The 16,935-nt window shown below is 38.1% G+C and overlaps 1 protein-coding gene across 3 annotated transcripts in view; it reads left to right on the top strand.

Moving 5' to 3' along the window:
* The window catches only part of LOC129788969 (uncharacterized), a 42,781-nt gene extending 26,169 nt beyond the window's left edge, over positions 1 to 16,612 (top strand). Inside the window, exons 5-12 of one of the 3 annotated variants that reach the window (XM_055825508.1) lie at positions 2,529 to 2,553; positions 2,629 to 2,821; positions 2,896 to 3,708; positions 3,781 to 3,966; positions 8,195 to 8,365; positions 11,669 to 12,163; positions 13,660 to 13,949; positions 16,145 to 16,612. In XM_055825508.1, coding sequence (XP_055681483.1) covers positions 2,529 to 2,553; positions 2,629 to 2,821; positions 2,896 to 3,708; positions 3,781 to 3,966; positions 8,195 to 8,365; positions 11,669 to 12,163; positions 13,660 to 13,949; positions 16,145 to 16,172 — 2,201 coding nt within the window. In that variant the 3' untranslated portion in view covers positions 16,173 to 16,612. Of the gene's footprint in view, positions 1 to 2,528; positions 2,554 to 2,628; positions 2,822 to 2,895; positions 3,709 to 3,780; positions 3,967 to 8,194; positions 8,366 to 11,668; positions 12,164 to 13,659; positions 13,954 to 16,144 lie in introns of all 3 variants that reach the window. The other 2 variants (XM_055825510.1, XM_055825509.1) reach the window with 2 other exon arrangements.
* The last annotated feature ends 323 nt before the right edge of the window (positions 16,613 to 16,935 follow it).

Genomic DNA, 16,935 nt, shown 5'->3' with positions numbered 1-16,935 from the left:
CAATGATGGTTCACTCACGAATGTCGCGGATGATGAACTCCTCGAGCAGCGTGTCACATGCGTCACAAGTGTTGTTTCGGACTTCTGGAAGATAATTGACGAATTCTCTTCACACACCAGAATGATTCGCTATTTGTCATACTGGAGACGTTACCTGCACAACCTCAAGGCACGGGTCAAGGGCACTCCTCCTGCAACAGGACCTCTTACTGTCTCAGAGCTTACAGCGACAAATTTGCTCATCGTTTCACAAGTTCAGCGCCAGGTTTTCGCCAAGGAATTTCTTGCCTTGAAATCTGGGAAAAAGCTAGCTACACCATCACGCATCATCGATTTGAATCCCTTCCTCGATGAAAATGGCATCATTAGAGTCGGCGGAAGAATTCAGAAGTCATCGCTTCCCCTTTCCATGAAGCATCAAATCCTGCTTCCTGACAAGCACCATTTCACACGACTTATCGCTGAAAAAACCCATTTGGCTACCTGCCACGGTGGTCCCAAACTGGTTGAGTACACAATGAAACAGCGCTACTGGCCACTTCGCGGGTACGACGTCGCAAGCTCCGTCACTCGAAAGTGCGTTCGCTGCTTCAGATGCAAGCCTAAGCCAATGCAGCAAATCATGGGCAACCTTCCCGCAGACCGTGTTGTCCAACCTCGTCGTCCTTTCACGAAGGTAGGCGTCGATTTCTGCGGCCCATTTTACATTAGGGCTCCTCTGCGACGTGCCACCAAATTCAAGATCTACGTAGCGATCTTCATATGCTTCGTCAGCAGAGCCGTGCACCTAGAGATGGTAACAGACTTGTCTTCCGAAGCATTCATTGCTGCTCTCACAAGGTTCACCGCTCGTCGAGGAAAACCTTCTGACATCTATTGCGACAATGCAACCAATTTCGTTGGCGCTGCAGGGAAGCTCAAGGAAATTCGCAAATTCCTCCTGGAAAAGGACAATCAAGAGAAAATCATCAAACATGCGTCCGAAGAAGAAATCCAATTCCACTTCATTCCCCCGAGAAGTCCCAACTTTGGCGGACTTTGGGAATCGGCAGTCAAGATTTTCAAACGACACTTCTATCGTGTCGCTGGGAATGTGACTCTCACTTACGAGTCATTCCTTACCATCATGGTGCAGATAGAAAGTTGTATGAACTCTCGCCCATTGACTCCAAAATCATCGGATCCCTCTGACTTGGACGCACTCACACCATCTCATTTCTTCCTTTTCGAACCTGCTAACGCTCTCCCAACACACGATGTCTCCGATGTTCCTACCAATCGCCTCAATCGATGGAGAGTCAACGATCAAATTGTTCAGCACTTCTGGCGACGTTGGGCTCGCGAAGTTCTACTCAACATGCAACAACGTCGAAAGTGGCAGAAGGAGCAACCCAACTTGCAACCTGGCGATCTGGTCGTGATGATCGAAGACAATCTACCGCCACTCACTTGGCTCCTGGGCAGGATTGTCCTGATTCATCCCGGGGAAGACAAGAAGCACAGGGTGGCCACAGTACAAACCAAAAATGGCCAATTCAAACGTGCCATTTCAAAACTCGCATTGCTCCCGGTTACGGACCCTACTGAGCAGGAAGTTCAGAATCCTACGGTTCAGCCCCGGGAATATGTTACGGCGCCAAAAGCCGGCACCGAATGAAGTTGGCACCTTTTGCGTGGTACGACTCCACTTTTCTTTTCGCTGCCAACTTCAGCGTGCACATTCACTCTTCATGAGAATTTTGATGAAGCCACATGGAAATTTTGTCTCTTTATAATTTTCTTAGTTTTTATTGTTTGTATTGAGATTAGAAGTGAAATATACTGTTGAAGGTACCTACTGTGTTTCGCTGGTCATTCGACCCACAGTCTAACCCCCGATACGAATATCCCCAGGTACGTGCTACCAGATGTTGTACACCATCCGTAATTAGAGCGTGCACTTTATCCGATGCCTTCGATGGTCAATGGATTTACATTACAAGTTGAACGATAAAGGAATATTCTTTTGAGAAATTTTCACATTAAAGATTTTCAAGAAAAGCTCTATATTAGTTGATTTTTTTTTCTATTGAGTTTGATGAGCTTTTCTAAATCATAAAATATTCTGATTAAAAATCAACAGCAGAGTCACGTAGTACAGCCTCGTGAAACACAAACTAGGATACAAAATTATGTTTATTTAAAAAGCTCCTTTACATGTATAATAAAAACAATACACTTCATAAAGCTCCGAGATAGAGCTGGGCGTGGGAAAAACACCACACAGCTTTAAATCCCACTCTGTATATTGATTTAATAAAGGAAATATCTCCAATAAAAATTAATCAACACAAAACCTACATAAATCAACAAAAAAAAATCTCGAGGCAATGCAGAAACTTTCAGAAGCAAAAGTTGAAATTTAAAACCTTTTAGGAAAAAAAAGCTTGCAATTAATGGTGGCCTAATTAAATGCGCAAACTGTTCATTAATTCAGAGAATCATCGAGAGATTAAATAAAACAATTAACTCATTTCCTTCTTTTGCAGGTATCGGCATGATCCCGGTCAAAGAGTAAGTCATTCACCCTGAAGCATTTTTGCTGTCTTGCACAATCAACATCCTCTCTTTTGTTCCCTTTCTTCCCAGAAGAGCCTGCGATCCACTGAGTTGGCACATTGTACCGCTAAAGGGTGCTCAGGTGTCTCCCACAGAGCTCGATGATGCTGGAAGTCGTGACATCCGGGTGACCCTCAATGTGGCACCGCGAAGCAAACTCGGGTTGGGCATTTGCAAAGGACCCGAATGGAAGCCAGGAATATTTGTACAGTTCACAAAAGAGGTGAGCTTGAAAAATTTATTTTCTACTCTCATTGATTTATATTGAATGAAAAAAATTATTTAATTTTCATAAAGATCGGTGTTGCGAGAGATGCTGGTCTTCGTCCCGGAGATCAACTGCTAAGCTGCAATGGGATCGACTTCTCGGACATCCTTTTCAGTGAAGCTGTGGCCATTATGAAATCCTCAAGTCGACTGGATCTTGTGGTACGAACTGCCGTTGGGCTGGATCTATTCCCGGGTGAATCGAGTGGGTACAACAGCTCCGCCAGTAGCGTTACAGGTGGGGATCAGAGTCCCTGCTGGGGTGATCAGGCATCCAAGAGGCTGAGCATGGTGCGAGAGGAGAATGGGCACATCGACAACACCCTGGGAAGCACAAGGCGACCAAAGAGCTGGGAAAGGGGTAGTGAAGCAGATCGTCGAATGGAAAAACTTCATCCAGTTGCACCTCCGCGAATCCCTGAAGATCACGACAAGAACACCAAGGGCTCCAATACCACCATCATCAAACTCTCCGACACTGGAACAGTCATCAACAATACAGTCATCCCCCATCTCAGTGCAGTAGAAGTGTCCACGAGACAAACTACACGAGTTCACGTATCTCCCGAGGCGGGAGATGACACAGGCTATGAAAATGACGAGGATTCAATGGACAGGAGCAAAGTTGCAGATATTTGCTTCGTTTCGCGGCAGAGTGAAACCAAAACAGTCATTGTGGAAGTCCATAGAAATCCTGGAGGTGCTCCTGAGTCACCCAGTGGAGCTATTCCGCCACCACCACCACCAGGACACACAAGAACTCCATCAGTTGTCAGCACATCCTCAGGATGCCCGTCTAGCCTCAGCAGTGCAATCAGTGATGAACTGAAGAGGAGAGCTGTGGTGAGAAATCATTTAAAAATCATCCCAACGTTCAGCCAATCTTAATTAATTTTATTATTCTTCATTTTCCAGCGCATGCAGTCAAATCCTGGCGAAAGTATTGAAGCCAAGTGCGAGAAAGTCCAGTCACAGGCCAGGAAGATCGGAAACTCCATTGGGGGCCACGACAATGACAGGCATAATGCTTTAATGAGTGAATTCAAGAGAGCTCACCGGAAAATGTTCAAAAACAGCGAGGAAAATGGACTGAGCGAAGATGTGAGTAGATTCAAAAGTTTTTTTTGTCTACTTTCCGGCTGTGATCGCGATCGTGCGCGGTTGGCGCGAGATCACCATCATTAAACATTTTTATGCTCTCTGCTGCATTAGTGCACGATATTCAATTGAACTCAACCTTCGGCAATCAAGGTGGGGAAGGGGTGGGGAGAGGGGGCGGGAAAAAAAGTGAGAAAATTGTGTGATCCGCAGGTGAATTTCATGAACAATGAAGGTTTATATTTTTTTGCAATTGAGAGAGTTGCTAAGGAGAGTTTGTGAATGAATGTCTAGTTCAGCATGCAAAAATCGATTTATGCCATAAAGAAGAGCAGCAGCTGTTGTTAATTACCTACCTACAGTGTGTTTTTGACACGACTTCTTTTCCACGATTTGTCGACACGAAAAATGAGGGAAAATTGCGCGAAAATAAAGCTTTGCCTGTTCCAAATTTAATAGTGTCGAGAAAACATGATTTTTATTAGCAATGGAAGATTGGAAGAAGAAACCTTGCTGACGATATGTGGTGGGCTACAAAAAAGGTTATTTTACTAAATTCTATATAAAAGTTATTTCGTGTTTTCATTTAATACAACACCTCGGTGCAATAACGTCAGGGGTTAGCAATTAATATTGCGAATGTTTTTTTTTGGAATTATTAAGTTTAAAAGGAAAGTTCATAAATTTTATTATTTTGTTTTTAAGAAAATTTGTAATTTAAATACAAAACTCTTATTATCCACTGATATTATATTATTTAGGAAAAATAATCCAAGAAAATTGAGATTAATTAACAAATAAAATTTAAAATTTTACGACAAAGTTAAGAGCAAAAGTGTTTGGAAAATTGAATGAAATGGTAGGAAAACTTGATATAAAATGGTCTTCTTGAGAAAACTTTAATATTTTCTTGAAACTCAGGAAAATTCTTCTCCCAAAATTTATAACTTATTACCCCAAGTTCTCCTAGTCAGATAATCTCAAATTAATTGAGTTTTTTATTGCAAATTCAACACATAAAATATAATGTAAAAGTTTTTCCCATTTCTCAACCCCTTGGTTGACGTCACTCCACTCAAGAGCGCGTTATCAGCAACAGAGACTGGGTACCTTTTTTTTGCCAATAATTACTGTGTGTGTACCTCGATAGAGTTGTTCTCACTGCAGATGGAGGTGGTATAAAAAGAACATATCGCAGTTAGATAATCAACTCGTGAGACGGTCTGGGGCAGCAAAACGGCGCTCATCTGCTGCACTCCTCGCGTATCCGCGTCTACCTGCACAAGTGGATTTTTCCCTCCACTAACGCGAATCTTTTTTTTTCTGCTGCCGCCCGCTTTTTTTTTGAGCTAATACTTTTTCATTTCAACAATATAAATTTACTTCGGACTAGTGATTTGGAGTGCTGAGTCCGCGTGCGCAGTCGACTTTAGTCTCATGCGAAAACACCTCTAGAGTGGACGTGTGGTGCTTGTCTTGTGGTTTGGATATTTCTTGTGAATTGGACAATAGATTTCTTTTGAGGAGGATTTTTTTGATGGTTGTTTATTTGTGGTTCCTTGTGGGATTGAAAGATTAAAAAAAAATGTTTGAGTGACGTGGAAAATCCTGGTTGGAAAAAATAGGTGTGAATATCATGTGGAGAAAAAAAGAAATATTCTTTGCAAAATTGCTGCACCTTTGAAAGTACATAGCAGTGCGTTTTGGAATAACAGATCTGCAAATAATAGATTCTATGGCTTATTTTCTATTTCACTGAATTTAACTCTTCTCCTCTAACGTTATATACCTCTTTCTGCAATCATTAAAGTTTTGTGTATGATTATTTCGATATTATTTGCTGGCTAATGCAGAGGCACATACTTTGAAAGTTATATGACTTTTTTATTGTTGCACAAAAAAATAATAAATTAATGGTTGTAGGAGTTGCCGTAGAGAGAAGAGAGAGAGAGAAAAACCTGTGAAATCAAAAAGTGTGACGCTTCTATATTTCTTGGTGTATACCTACTAATGTCTTACAAAGCAAAAAGAACCAGAAAGAGTATTTCTTTTTTATCTCTACACCAACAGACAGTACCTATAAATTTTAATCAATTTAATTGCAAGTTCTTGCTTTTCTTTCTACGTCTTTGCTGAGGAAGTTTTGCTAATTGAACCATTTCCTTTTAGATTTTCTCCTGTGATCTTGTGTTAAAAATCTTTCTAAATGTTTTCCTTATTTGATTTCTCTTACGCATTGCTTAACATTTTGTGTACACAGTAAAATAAAATTCCTCTGAAGAATTACTAAAATTTAATTGAATGAATTTTTCGAGTTGTTGTTCTTGAAATTAATCACTAAAAATTCAATTTTTACCACAAATAAAATTATTAAAAATTTCCACACCCGTTTTAGCATTCTTTCAGCGATATTTCCTGTGAGTGTGTGCAATTAATTTGGACCATTGTCTCTCATAAAAGCAACACTCAATTGAATTAGGGAGTGTAATACCTTTTTCGGGTGTTACTAACGAGACTATATATGTGATTGTTTTCGGTGCTATATCTTTCAATCTCAATCTTGACACTGGTGATTATATATTTTTTGGGAAGAAAAAAAAACAAACCAAAAAGGCAACAAAAGTGGTCAGGAATTAATGTTGGTTTGAGAATTTGAGAGCAGAAAAAATCAGTGTTCACACAATGAAGCAGACAAAAGTGAAACCCCTCGTGACAATTTCCACATATGAGGTAATTTTTCTCTTATCTTTCACAACGCATTATGTGCAAAAATGAAGATGTTTGTGAAAAAATGCACCTTTTCCGCCCTCGTCTGTGAGGGAAATTCCCTCGAGAGCAGTTCACAGAGACAACACCAGACGAAATCTCTCATTAGTGTTGCAAAATTTGTGAATAAAGTGAGCAAAAATTCAAGATGATATCATCGTGAGCCGTGCAAGAATTAAAATTGAAGATTTCTTTCTTTTTTTTTGGGGGAAAATAAAACCCTCATGTCTGTTCACATAACACCGAGAAATTCTTGTGAATTTTTGACCGAAATTGGGTGCTTTTGATTTCGTGCAACACGCTGCTACAACTGCCGTGCGTGAGGTCACGGACGTGAATCTGCGTAACGTGTATATGATTATATAAGATTTCTAACAAACATTTTTATCAAGAAAATCGGTACTGAGGAAAGTTCAATGAACTATAGAATTGGGTTTCAATGCACTGAAAATAATAATTTAGGGGATATTTTAGAAATAAGAAATAGTTATCATTGCTGATACTTCTTTAGAACATCATAAAATTCTAATAAAACCAATGAAGGATTTTTTTCATTGGAATATTAGAATAATCAAAGATTTATCTTCCAACTAATTAGAATTCATTTATCGATTATTTTATTTTACTTAAAAAGCTTTTGAATTCAATTCTCAAATAATGCTTATACCTAATTCATTTTTGCTGGCAAATTACGAAAAGTTCTAAAGCTTTTTCTTTCCATTCCTTATTTTTAAATAAACTTTTCCGGGATACGTCATTCTATAAGTGAATTTTAAAAGCTGAAATTTACGTAGTTTATATATATTTTTTTTATTAATTACGTGGAGACCCATAAATGCTACTCAAGACCACCATAATTTGTGCCATTAATTTAAGCATGATTCTCAACTTTATCCTCATTACTTTTCTTATTATTTATTTCTTGCTGCAAACTTCCACCGTGATTGTCGCGAATTTGCGATGTAAAAAAATCAGAGCTAAAAAATCGTAAAAATTACGTTGAAAACAAACGGATCGTGAGAGTGTGACAAATTTTGTTGGTTTCTTTTGAACACCCTTCATGATGGAAAAAAAGCTACAACATCAAGCACGAAAGAAGTTCCCAAGGAAAAATGACAAATGATTTTTACGAGAATTTGTGAATCTCATGTAAATTTTCTGAGGTTGTCATGTTGAAAAAAATCCCGCAAATTCTTCACGCCGCGAAAAGAATTATTAACACCAATTGGATAGTTAATTTTGTTTAATTCTTATTTATAACTCAATCGTAAGCTCAAGGGTGGGTGCAGCACAGAGAGAGAAAAAAAAATCAAAAGTCAATGGAAGTGATCGATTAAAATCTTTCCACATGGAAAAATTTATGTTAACTTCATTCGTTTTTAATATATTTTACATATTCTCACGGAGTTAATGAAGAGAGGAATATTGATTTTTGTTTTTGTTATTATCTTTACATTTGGAATAGGAGAGACATTCGCAGTCAAATGGGACTCTGAGTGAAAGGAAGGAACCAGAGCGAATGAATGGGGTCACCCTGCTCAAGGATCATCCGCCACCGAGTCCACCCAAAGCTCCTCTTGTAAAAATGAATTCAGCCCCGAGAATTAAGCCAACAACAGCTCCACCACCACCACCGGTGAGTTAATAATTTGTCCTACAAAAAAAAATGTAAGGAAATTGTGGAAAATTCACTTCTTATGTAGAGCTATCGTACACATTTCCGCTTGCTATTCAGTGATAATGATTTATAAATCTCTCACCGGATAGTCGTGTAAAGTTTTTCCTTCATTTTAATAGCATTAAAAGTGTTAATTCGCCGCACTTAAATTGATGTGAACTTGAGAATGGCAAAATGTTTGTTTTTTGCAGAAAGTATTTCTCGCTGTTTTATTTATTTAATAATTAAAGCAAATAACTTCAACAATACAAAACACTAGAGCTTTTTTATAATTTTGTCACTTGAAAATAATTTCTATTACTACATGGACTGAAAAACACACGAGAGTTCTCACATTAAACTTTTAAATAAAATGGAGTAACATATAAAAGTGAAAAGTGGGAAGTTGAAAATATTTTTTATTTAAGTTTTTTCACGATGTGTGAATTTTATATTTATAATTGTCTGCTTTTGAAATAGATGAAATTGTTGAGTAATTTGAAGAAGATTGTTTTCCAGAATGTGAAGAAAAAATTTATTTGTTTTCTTTAAACTGATTTCTCAATTTTGGAAAAGTCATTTAAAAATTATTTAAGAAAAAATATTCACTTACCTTCTGCTTCAGATTAATAATAAGAAAAATTTTTCAACACTTGCACGAGTGGACAAAAAGCAACCCAAAAAAAGAAAATTCAACAAGAAGAATTTGTGGAAAACCTATGTAAAGAATAATTTATAGAAAACATTCATTTAATTTATTTGGCTTAACAACAAAAATTAGTAGATTACATTCATGACAAATGCTCCTAAGTGATGGAATCCAGGAGCATCTCCTCTGAGACGGGATAAAGGATGCTTTTGTAAACATCCATAGCTGCTGTGAAGCTATCTGGAAAGCTTTTGTCTTTTCTTTGCCGCACGAAGACCCAACTGCTACCCTTCAAGCGACATTCGATGATCTTTTCATCCAAGTCCCTAAAGGTCTTTGAGAACTTGATCTCTCCAAATGGGGTTGCCTGCTTCCTGACGTAGAGATGCCCAATTTTGTATTTGAGCCCATCATCACTGGTTGATGTGACAAGCTTCAGCCGGAAGTCCACACTATTCAATTCCAGCGGTTTCCATTTGAGAAGGGCCTCTGAATTTCCAAACTTGTAGGGACTCATGGATGGTTGGAAGATCAATCCGTCCCATTCGTGACTCAGGGTAGCGCGAAATCTTTGTCCTAGGAGTTCCTTCGTATTCTCGATGTTCCAGAAGTCTTTGGGACGAATGCCGAAAGGTTCACATCGTCTTCTGATGATTCCTTTGCCTATTGCTTCTGTGCGAGGTCCAACTATTCTATCCTTGATGCACAGGATCCTCTCGTCGAATGTTCTCTGTCCCATATTGTCGTTTTCAAACCTGATCACATCGCAGATCAGGTATCGTGGTACATCTTGGCCATTCACCTTGTCTATGACCATTACCCCATCGACGAGGGTGTTCACCAAGTGATCCTTTAAATTACTCCTGCGCGGGAATCGCATGTTGATCACTTGGAAGCAGGCAAAATCGCGATCAAAAAAGAAGATTTGATGCTCCCCCTGGATGAGCATCAAGTATCGGGTTCCGACGGCTTTCCAGGATACATGGTAAGGCTTCTCGCGGATGAGCTGCAGGTTTCCTTCGTTCATTGATACCGGTTCCGATCCTGGGAAGCCTCTCTCTGTCCATCCACACATATCATGACACAGTGCCTGGAGTTGTGATAAGCGAGGCTGATCTTTCACAAGACGCACTCCAGGCACTCCTGTCATAAACCGGGCATTGGGATCGAAGTACTCACACTTCCTTTTCTTCGATGGTTGCGACATGCCTGAAGAACCGGAATATCCAGAAGATTCTGAAGACTCCGATGATTCAGACAAGCGCTTCTGGCCTATGGGTCGGAGAGTTTGGTTCCTTTCCTTTCCCATGCATGCCCATGAAGGAAGTGTCGGCTGGAGAGGTGGTGCGTTGCCTTTGCCATATCTCCTGTAGAGTTCTTCAATGTAGTCCGTCTTGTAGATTCCTGGTGTTCGTGTACTCGCAAAAGTCTCCAATGCAAACTTCACCGAGTATCCCATTTTTTCCACTAAGTAGCACACGATGAAGAAGCCGGTCAAATTAAATCCATGGGTGCAGTGGACCCCAACAACGTCATCCGGGTGATTTCGGCTGAAACACTCCACGAACTCGATAAATGTCTTCACTTGACTCCTCGATGGTATATCGTCGTATCCAGAACTTATCTTCACGTAGTCAGCTCCAGCATTTACCACGTACTTCTTATTGTAAAACCTTGTAGTATTGGTCAGATCTATCCATAGTCCGAGGCGTCGTTTGTGCAACGATATACTCTGAAGTACCAGTTCTGGAGTAAAGGTAGCTTCCACAGGAATTGCAGCGCCGAAGCGTTCGTCCAAGGGCGTCTTGAACGCCATGAATTTATTGGCTATAAATCCATCAGATTTCCTTGGGCACTCAATCCACCTTTCGGGTACAGGGCCGGGATTTGAAGATGCTTTTCGGTTCATTTTTCTCAACTTTTCACCAAACACTTATTTGTAGAAGAAATTTTTTTTTAACTTGGAAGTTATGCACAATTTACAAAAATTCTTTAAAGATTTGATTTAATTCTGACTTCACAATAATCTTCTTTACTTTTTGCAAAAGGATCTGAATAATTGCTAAGAACTTTCACAAGAGCGTTTGACTGTTCACTTTGAAAGAAAACTTGGAATTAAATTATTTGTGCAAATGCAGTCCTTATATAGAGCCTCTGAGGGTAAGGATACCGGCCCACTGGGGACATAGATGAGCCAATCAGAACGCTCCGAATGGTTAAAAAAGGATTTAATTACTTTCTCGATCATTCCATTTGAAGAGGACTTTCTACGATTTTTTTACCTGTAAAGTGAAAATTTTTAAGAATTAAATTATTTTCTTTTCCTGTAGGATTTTAAACTTTTCAAATTGTCTTCAATAATTTTTAATTACGTAATATTTTCTTCTTATTTTCTGATCTTGTTCTAAAAATCTAAGGATTTTTGAAGCAAGTAAAATTTAAAATTTTATTTCTTTAAATTATGTGAAAATTGTTTTTTTTTTCATCAGAATCTAATTCAGATTTTTTTTTTCATTTAATGGAAAGCTCTTCTGTCTATAACATTTTAAGTTCCAATTAGATAGTTAGTTTTTCGTGTTCTAATAAAATAATTTTCTCATAAGAATTTTTTTTTAATATTCCACTCTTTCCAGCTCCCATTTGCGGATGGTGCAAAGAATTTCTCTGAATGTCGTCCACCTGCATCCCCAAGTCCTGACTATGAAGACTCATCCCCAGCTGAGAATCACGTGGCCACAAATGGGGGTTCAGTGAGGGGGACATTGAGTCGTGTTGCTGCCTCTGAGATGGCCAAGGCGAACGGGGATATGGCAGAGATGGAATCTATTGAGTCATTTAAGCTCACCAACCCTTCATCGCCACCCCCACGGCCACCGTCGCACTATTTTGCCCCACAGAGCTCGGGTCCGCCAACAATGCGCAAAAATCGCCCAGTCTCCGTGACTATCGGCGAGTATGGGCAGGTGGGCCGGAAGGAACCGGCAAAATTCAACTTTATCGCACGCCCAGATGAGAGTCCCCGGAATGGAAATGATGAAGACATGTCACAGAGATTGCGAAATGAGCTAGAGATGACACTGTCGCGATCTAATCTGAAAAAACGATCAGACATTGAGATGGCGAACGGGGTGAGTGGCACATGTTGAATTACTTTATGTTTTCATGCAATTTGTCCCTCTAATCAGACACGATTTGTGATAATGATATTGCTTGGCAATAAATTTGTTGAGGAATGTTTGAGGAATTTTATCAAATTCTGTTTGAGAGACTCGCGAGATAATAATTATGGATTTTTGGAGAAAAATAAATTTTTAACGACTGGCGTGCGACTCTTCAATGGAAGATTTATTTATGAGCCTATTAAAGTCACTAATCGTGTGTTTTACTGCAAAATTTTTTTCTTTTAATTTTATATTCTTAAAGTGAAAACACATTTTGCAAATAGTTGCAAAAATTCAGAGAAAAAATATAAATAAAATTGTAAATAAAGTATTTGAAAGGAAAATTCAATGGAAAAAGCCATTTGGCTTTTCTTGAATATTTTACGATCTTCTACATTTTTTCTGTTTCGTTTCTATGCCTCAAAATGAATAAACTCCTTTTCTGGATTTTTCATCGGCTACAGCTCTCTATTCAAGTTTAAAATGCAAGAAAAATGAAAAACTTTTGCTTTCTTTCTTCATTTACTTTCTTTAAAGGTATTTTGCAGCGGAAAAAAAATCGCCAAGCTTGGAAAATTGGCATTTAGAAAATTAAAAAAAATATTTAAGCGCTATTTCCAAGAATTTCTTGCGAAAATTTGCGGATTTTGTACAAAGAGTTTCAAAGTATTGCATCAATATTTGAAATTTTTACTAATTTAATTGAATTTAATTTTCTTCTTCTTTGATAGAATTTTTAATAAAATTCTTAATAAATAAAATGTCAAGAACCGATAAATTCTTACATTATGTAGTCTGGAATTTCAACATATTATTGGATAAGAATTTAATGCAACCTCATTTAATATTTAATTTAATTCTCATGATTGTCTTATCAGTGTGCGATAAATTAAAATTTGTACGGCGCTAAAAGCAACAATGTGATTAAATAAAGTGGAAAAATTGCTAAAAGGGTGTTAAGCAACAATAAATGGGCAACATATAAAAGCATACAGCAAGTCCATAAACCCCAATAAACATTTCCATTATCTAATGAATTTTATTTTGTATCCATTTTCCGTGAAAATCGTCCCATTTCTCTATATGGTAAAACACAAAGCAATTACACATCCAACTGCACCCCAATCCCGCGTACCCAACCCACTGATTTCTTGCACCCAATAATTATACCTTCTGAATCACTTTCCACACCATTTTCACCTTTCTTGCGCACCTCTTGAACGGTGTTGTTACCAGAGAGAGCAATTTGTTTAAAAAATAAATATATTGCATAAAAAAGATGAAAAACATGGGATTTTAAATGTTGTTTTTGTAATCACAATGTTGAATTGGCAGCTAAACATATTTCCTTATCAACACCGATCACGAATTTTTATATAAATAGATCTATTTTACATATATTTGATTTTTTATTTGTGAACTGTTTTAGATGAAAAATTAACTTTTAACATGAAATTTTTCAGGAAACAACAAATGGGGCTAATGGTATGGCCACAACTGTGACGATCAATGGAGATAGCAAGAAGGAGAACAATTGTCTGGAAAATGGGAAGCTTATCCTGCAGAAGAGCATCTCCTCCAACATTGAGAAGACAAATGGAACGGCGAATCGCGTCATGATCACCATTCCCAGCAAACCGGAGCTCCGCAAAACGGAGAGTAGCCCTCCGAGTGGGATTCTCAAGAATGGTGGAACAACGATGGCATTCACAAATGGGGCACCGGAGCACAAGAACATCACCTTTGGGAACATGTAGGTAACAAAGGGAGTGGGTTTGCATGATGAAATAATCAGCAGAGGGAAGAATTTGGTAAAGAAAACTATTCACAGTAATGGTCGTGGAAATGGAAATAATTGTAATACGAACGTCTATGAGAATTAAAAGAAGGCTTGATAATGGTTTAATGAGTTTTCTTTAAAAAATATTAGAAAAAATTATTTCTTTTTTATTTTTTTTATTTTGATGAATTTTGCTTTAGAATTTCGCAAAAATTCTTCTGTAGAAAGAAATTAATGGGAATTTAGATATTTGTAACATGCTGTTGGATTCAAACTAACGAAGGTAGTTTGAAAGCGCTCTAGAATCAATTAATTACCTATTTGTAATTAACAAAACTTATTTTCTAATCACGCACAGCTCTTTTAAAACCACCGAAAACTCATCATTAATATTTCTCAATTAATTTTGAAAAGACAAAAATTAGTTTTTTAATACTTTCATTTTTCAAATTTTTTTTGGGATCGTTCATTAATTGATCATTTATTGACCTTCAATCTGATTGATCATCTATGCGGATCTATATTGACTCAAAATTGAGCTCAATAATTGATCAACTTTTGCCTTTGTTTATTGGATATTTTTTCGATGTTAGGATGTTCATCGTGGTTTGCTAAAATGTCTCAAAAGCATTAGAAATCATTCCGGGAAAATTCTAGATCAAGAAAAATTGTCATAAATATCCAATACTGCATTAAATATTATCCAAAAATTCTTAATAAATGGTTTGTAATTTGTTTCTGTTTTCTTTAAATATTTTTTAATTGATTTTTAATCCCATAATTATCATCTTCTATGGCAATTAAGCCATAAGGGCATGGAAGGATTAGGATAGTAATTAAAGTGTTCTAATCCCACGTTCTAATGATACTTAAAAAAAAAAAAGATAATTAAGTCTCTTAAATAAATTACACAGGCTCTGTTTCCTTGACCACCACTGTAGCGCTCTAAAAAGACATTCCAATTTACTTTCTCCGTGTTTTAGCTGTGTTTCTTTCAGACACAGCTTTTGTGTACCGAGCAAAATCGAAAGTCGTCAGATCGGGCTCAAACTTGGTATGAGCACGAATTAGAGTCCCCACATTCCAAAAAACGTATGCGCCAAAAATAAGTTTTTTTCCGGCCGGCCGTCCGGCCGTCCGTAGTATAACGCTAAATTGCGAGAGAACGGTGATAGATAGAGACTTGCGGTAAACGGCAAAGTTTAAATATCGACTGGAAGACATCCGATTATGAGGTCAAATTCACCCCCCCACCCCTCCGTCCGCCATTTTGAATAACCTCAAAATTTTGTTTTCGCTATATCTCAGCCGCTATTATAGCTAGAGGGCTGAAATTTTGATATGTTGTAGGGGCCATCAAGAGCTTTCCAACGATACCTCATTTTCGAAAATCGGTCAAGCCGTTTAGCCAATATGGCCGCCACAATTTTTCATCGAAAATCGGCCATAACTTGAGAACGGCTTGACCGATTTTGATCAACCCGGGCTCAAATGAAAGCTCTCAACAAACCCTACAACTCTCTAGAACATACGAAGTTTCAAAAGTGACCGCTAGGGGGCCAAAAATCAAAAACAAAATTTTCGATGAGTTTTCGATGAATATCTCGAAAACGCCATTATCGATTTGCTTCATTTTTTGATATGTTATAGCTGACCATATTATCTAGCTCCATGCCAAAAATTAAGAAAATCTATGTCGCCGTTCTCAAGATATAGCCTTCCAAAGTTGGCATGTCATATCTCGGGTTCTACAAGTCCGATTTTGATCAACTCAAGTGCAAATGAAAGGTTTCGTGAAGCCCTACAAATGTCTAGAACATTTCAAGTTCGAGAAATGACCGCGAGAGGCGCTAGAGTCAAAATCAATATTTTCGAAAATTTCGAACTCGAATATTTCGAAAATCCCATTATCGATTTACTTCATATTTTAATATAGTTGAGGTTAAGACCTTTCCAACGATAGCTCAAACTCGAAAATCTATGGATCCGTTCTCGAGATATGGCCTTCTAAAGATTTCTTAGGGTATGACTTTTCAACTTTTCCCGACTTTGCATGTATTTAAACAAATTCGCGGTCTAGTTTGCTCTCACAAAATTGGTACACTGAAAGAAACACAGCTCTCGTAAGCTTGGTCAGCTTACCCGTACATTTTTTTTTATTTTTGCAGAACAACAGTCATAGCGAGAGATTCATGAGTCTATGGGGGCGGCCCAGGGTGGAGCCATCAAAAACCAGGTGGATCCTGGGTGGAAGTGAGCGGGATGTGACGATGACGGAGAGCCCGTGTGGTGTGCCTTGGAATTGCAATTGAGCGCTCGAGTGATCATCCATCCCGCGTACGAAGTCAACAACCAGTTAATGTCTGTGCCGCATCAATGGCTCCCTGACGGCTGCTGGCGCACAAACTTCGCCCCCCATGCCCCCGTAAATCTCCGCCGCAGCAGAGATTTCTTACATAACAATTACTTTGTATTTAATGTTTTTTTTTCTTCTATCTCTCTGTACATTAATACCCTCATGAGTATATCCATATAGATTAAAGTTAAGATGATGAGTTTTCTCTGTAAATGTGCGTTCCCCTTACTTTTTTTTTTAAATGTATTTGCATCAATTAAATGTAATTTTTCTTGAAAAACGATTTTTTTCTTCAATTCCACTAAAAACCGTTGAAACCGTTACGAGAAAACTTTTGAAATGGCGCTTCCAGCAAAGAAACACAGATGAAACATTTGAGAAGTTCATTGCAAAAACGAGATGGCATGAGAAAAATACTTTCCTCTCACTCTGGTATTTTGTGTTAGGTGAGTTTTTTGTGCGGAAAAATTTGAACTTTAACGAACGTTTTTTTCGTTTTTCCAAAAATGAGATTTTCCTTGTTTTTTCCCAAATTTGTGGGCATAAAACGCATTTTTTGGGCTCCTGGGGAACTTACGGGTGCTCCCGCGGCCTCGGGAAGCT

This window comes from Lutzomyia longipalpis, chromosome 2 (genome assembly GCF_024334085.1).
Source record: "Lutzomyia longipalpis isolate SR_M1_2022 chromosome 2, ASM2433408v1".
NCBI lineage: Eukaryota > Metazoa > Arthropoda > Insecta > Diptera > Psychodidae > Lutzomyia > Lutzomyia longipalpis.
Note: the sequence above shows the minus strand (reverse complement) of the source record. Positions and strands in the feature narration are given on the sequence as shown.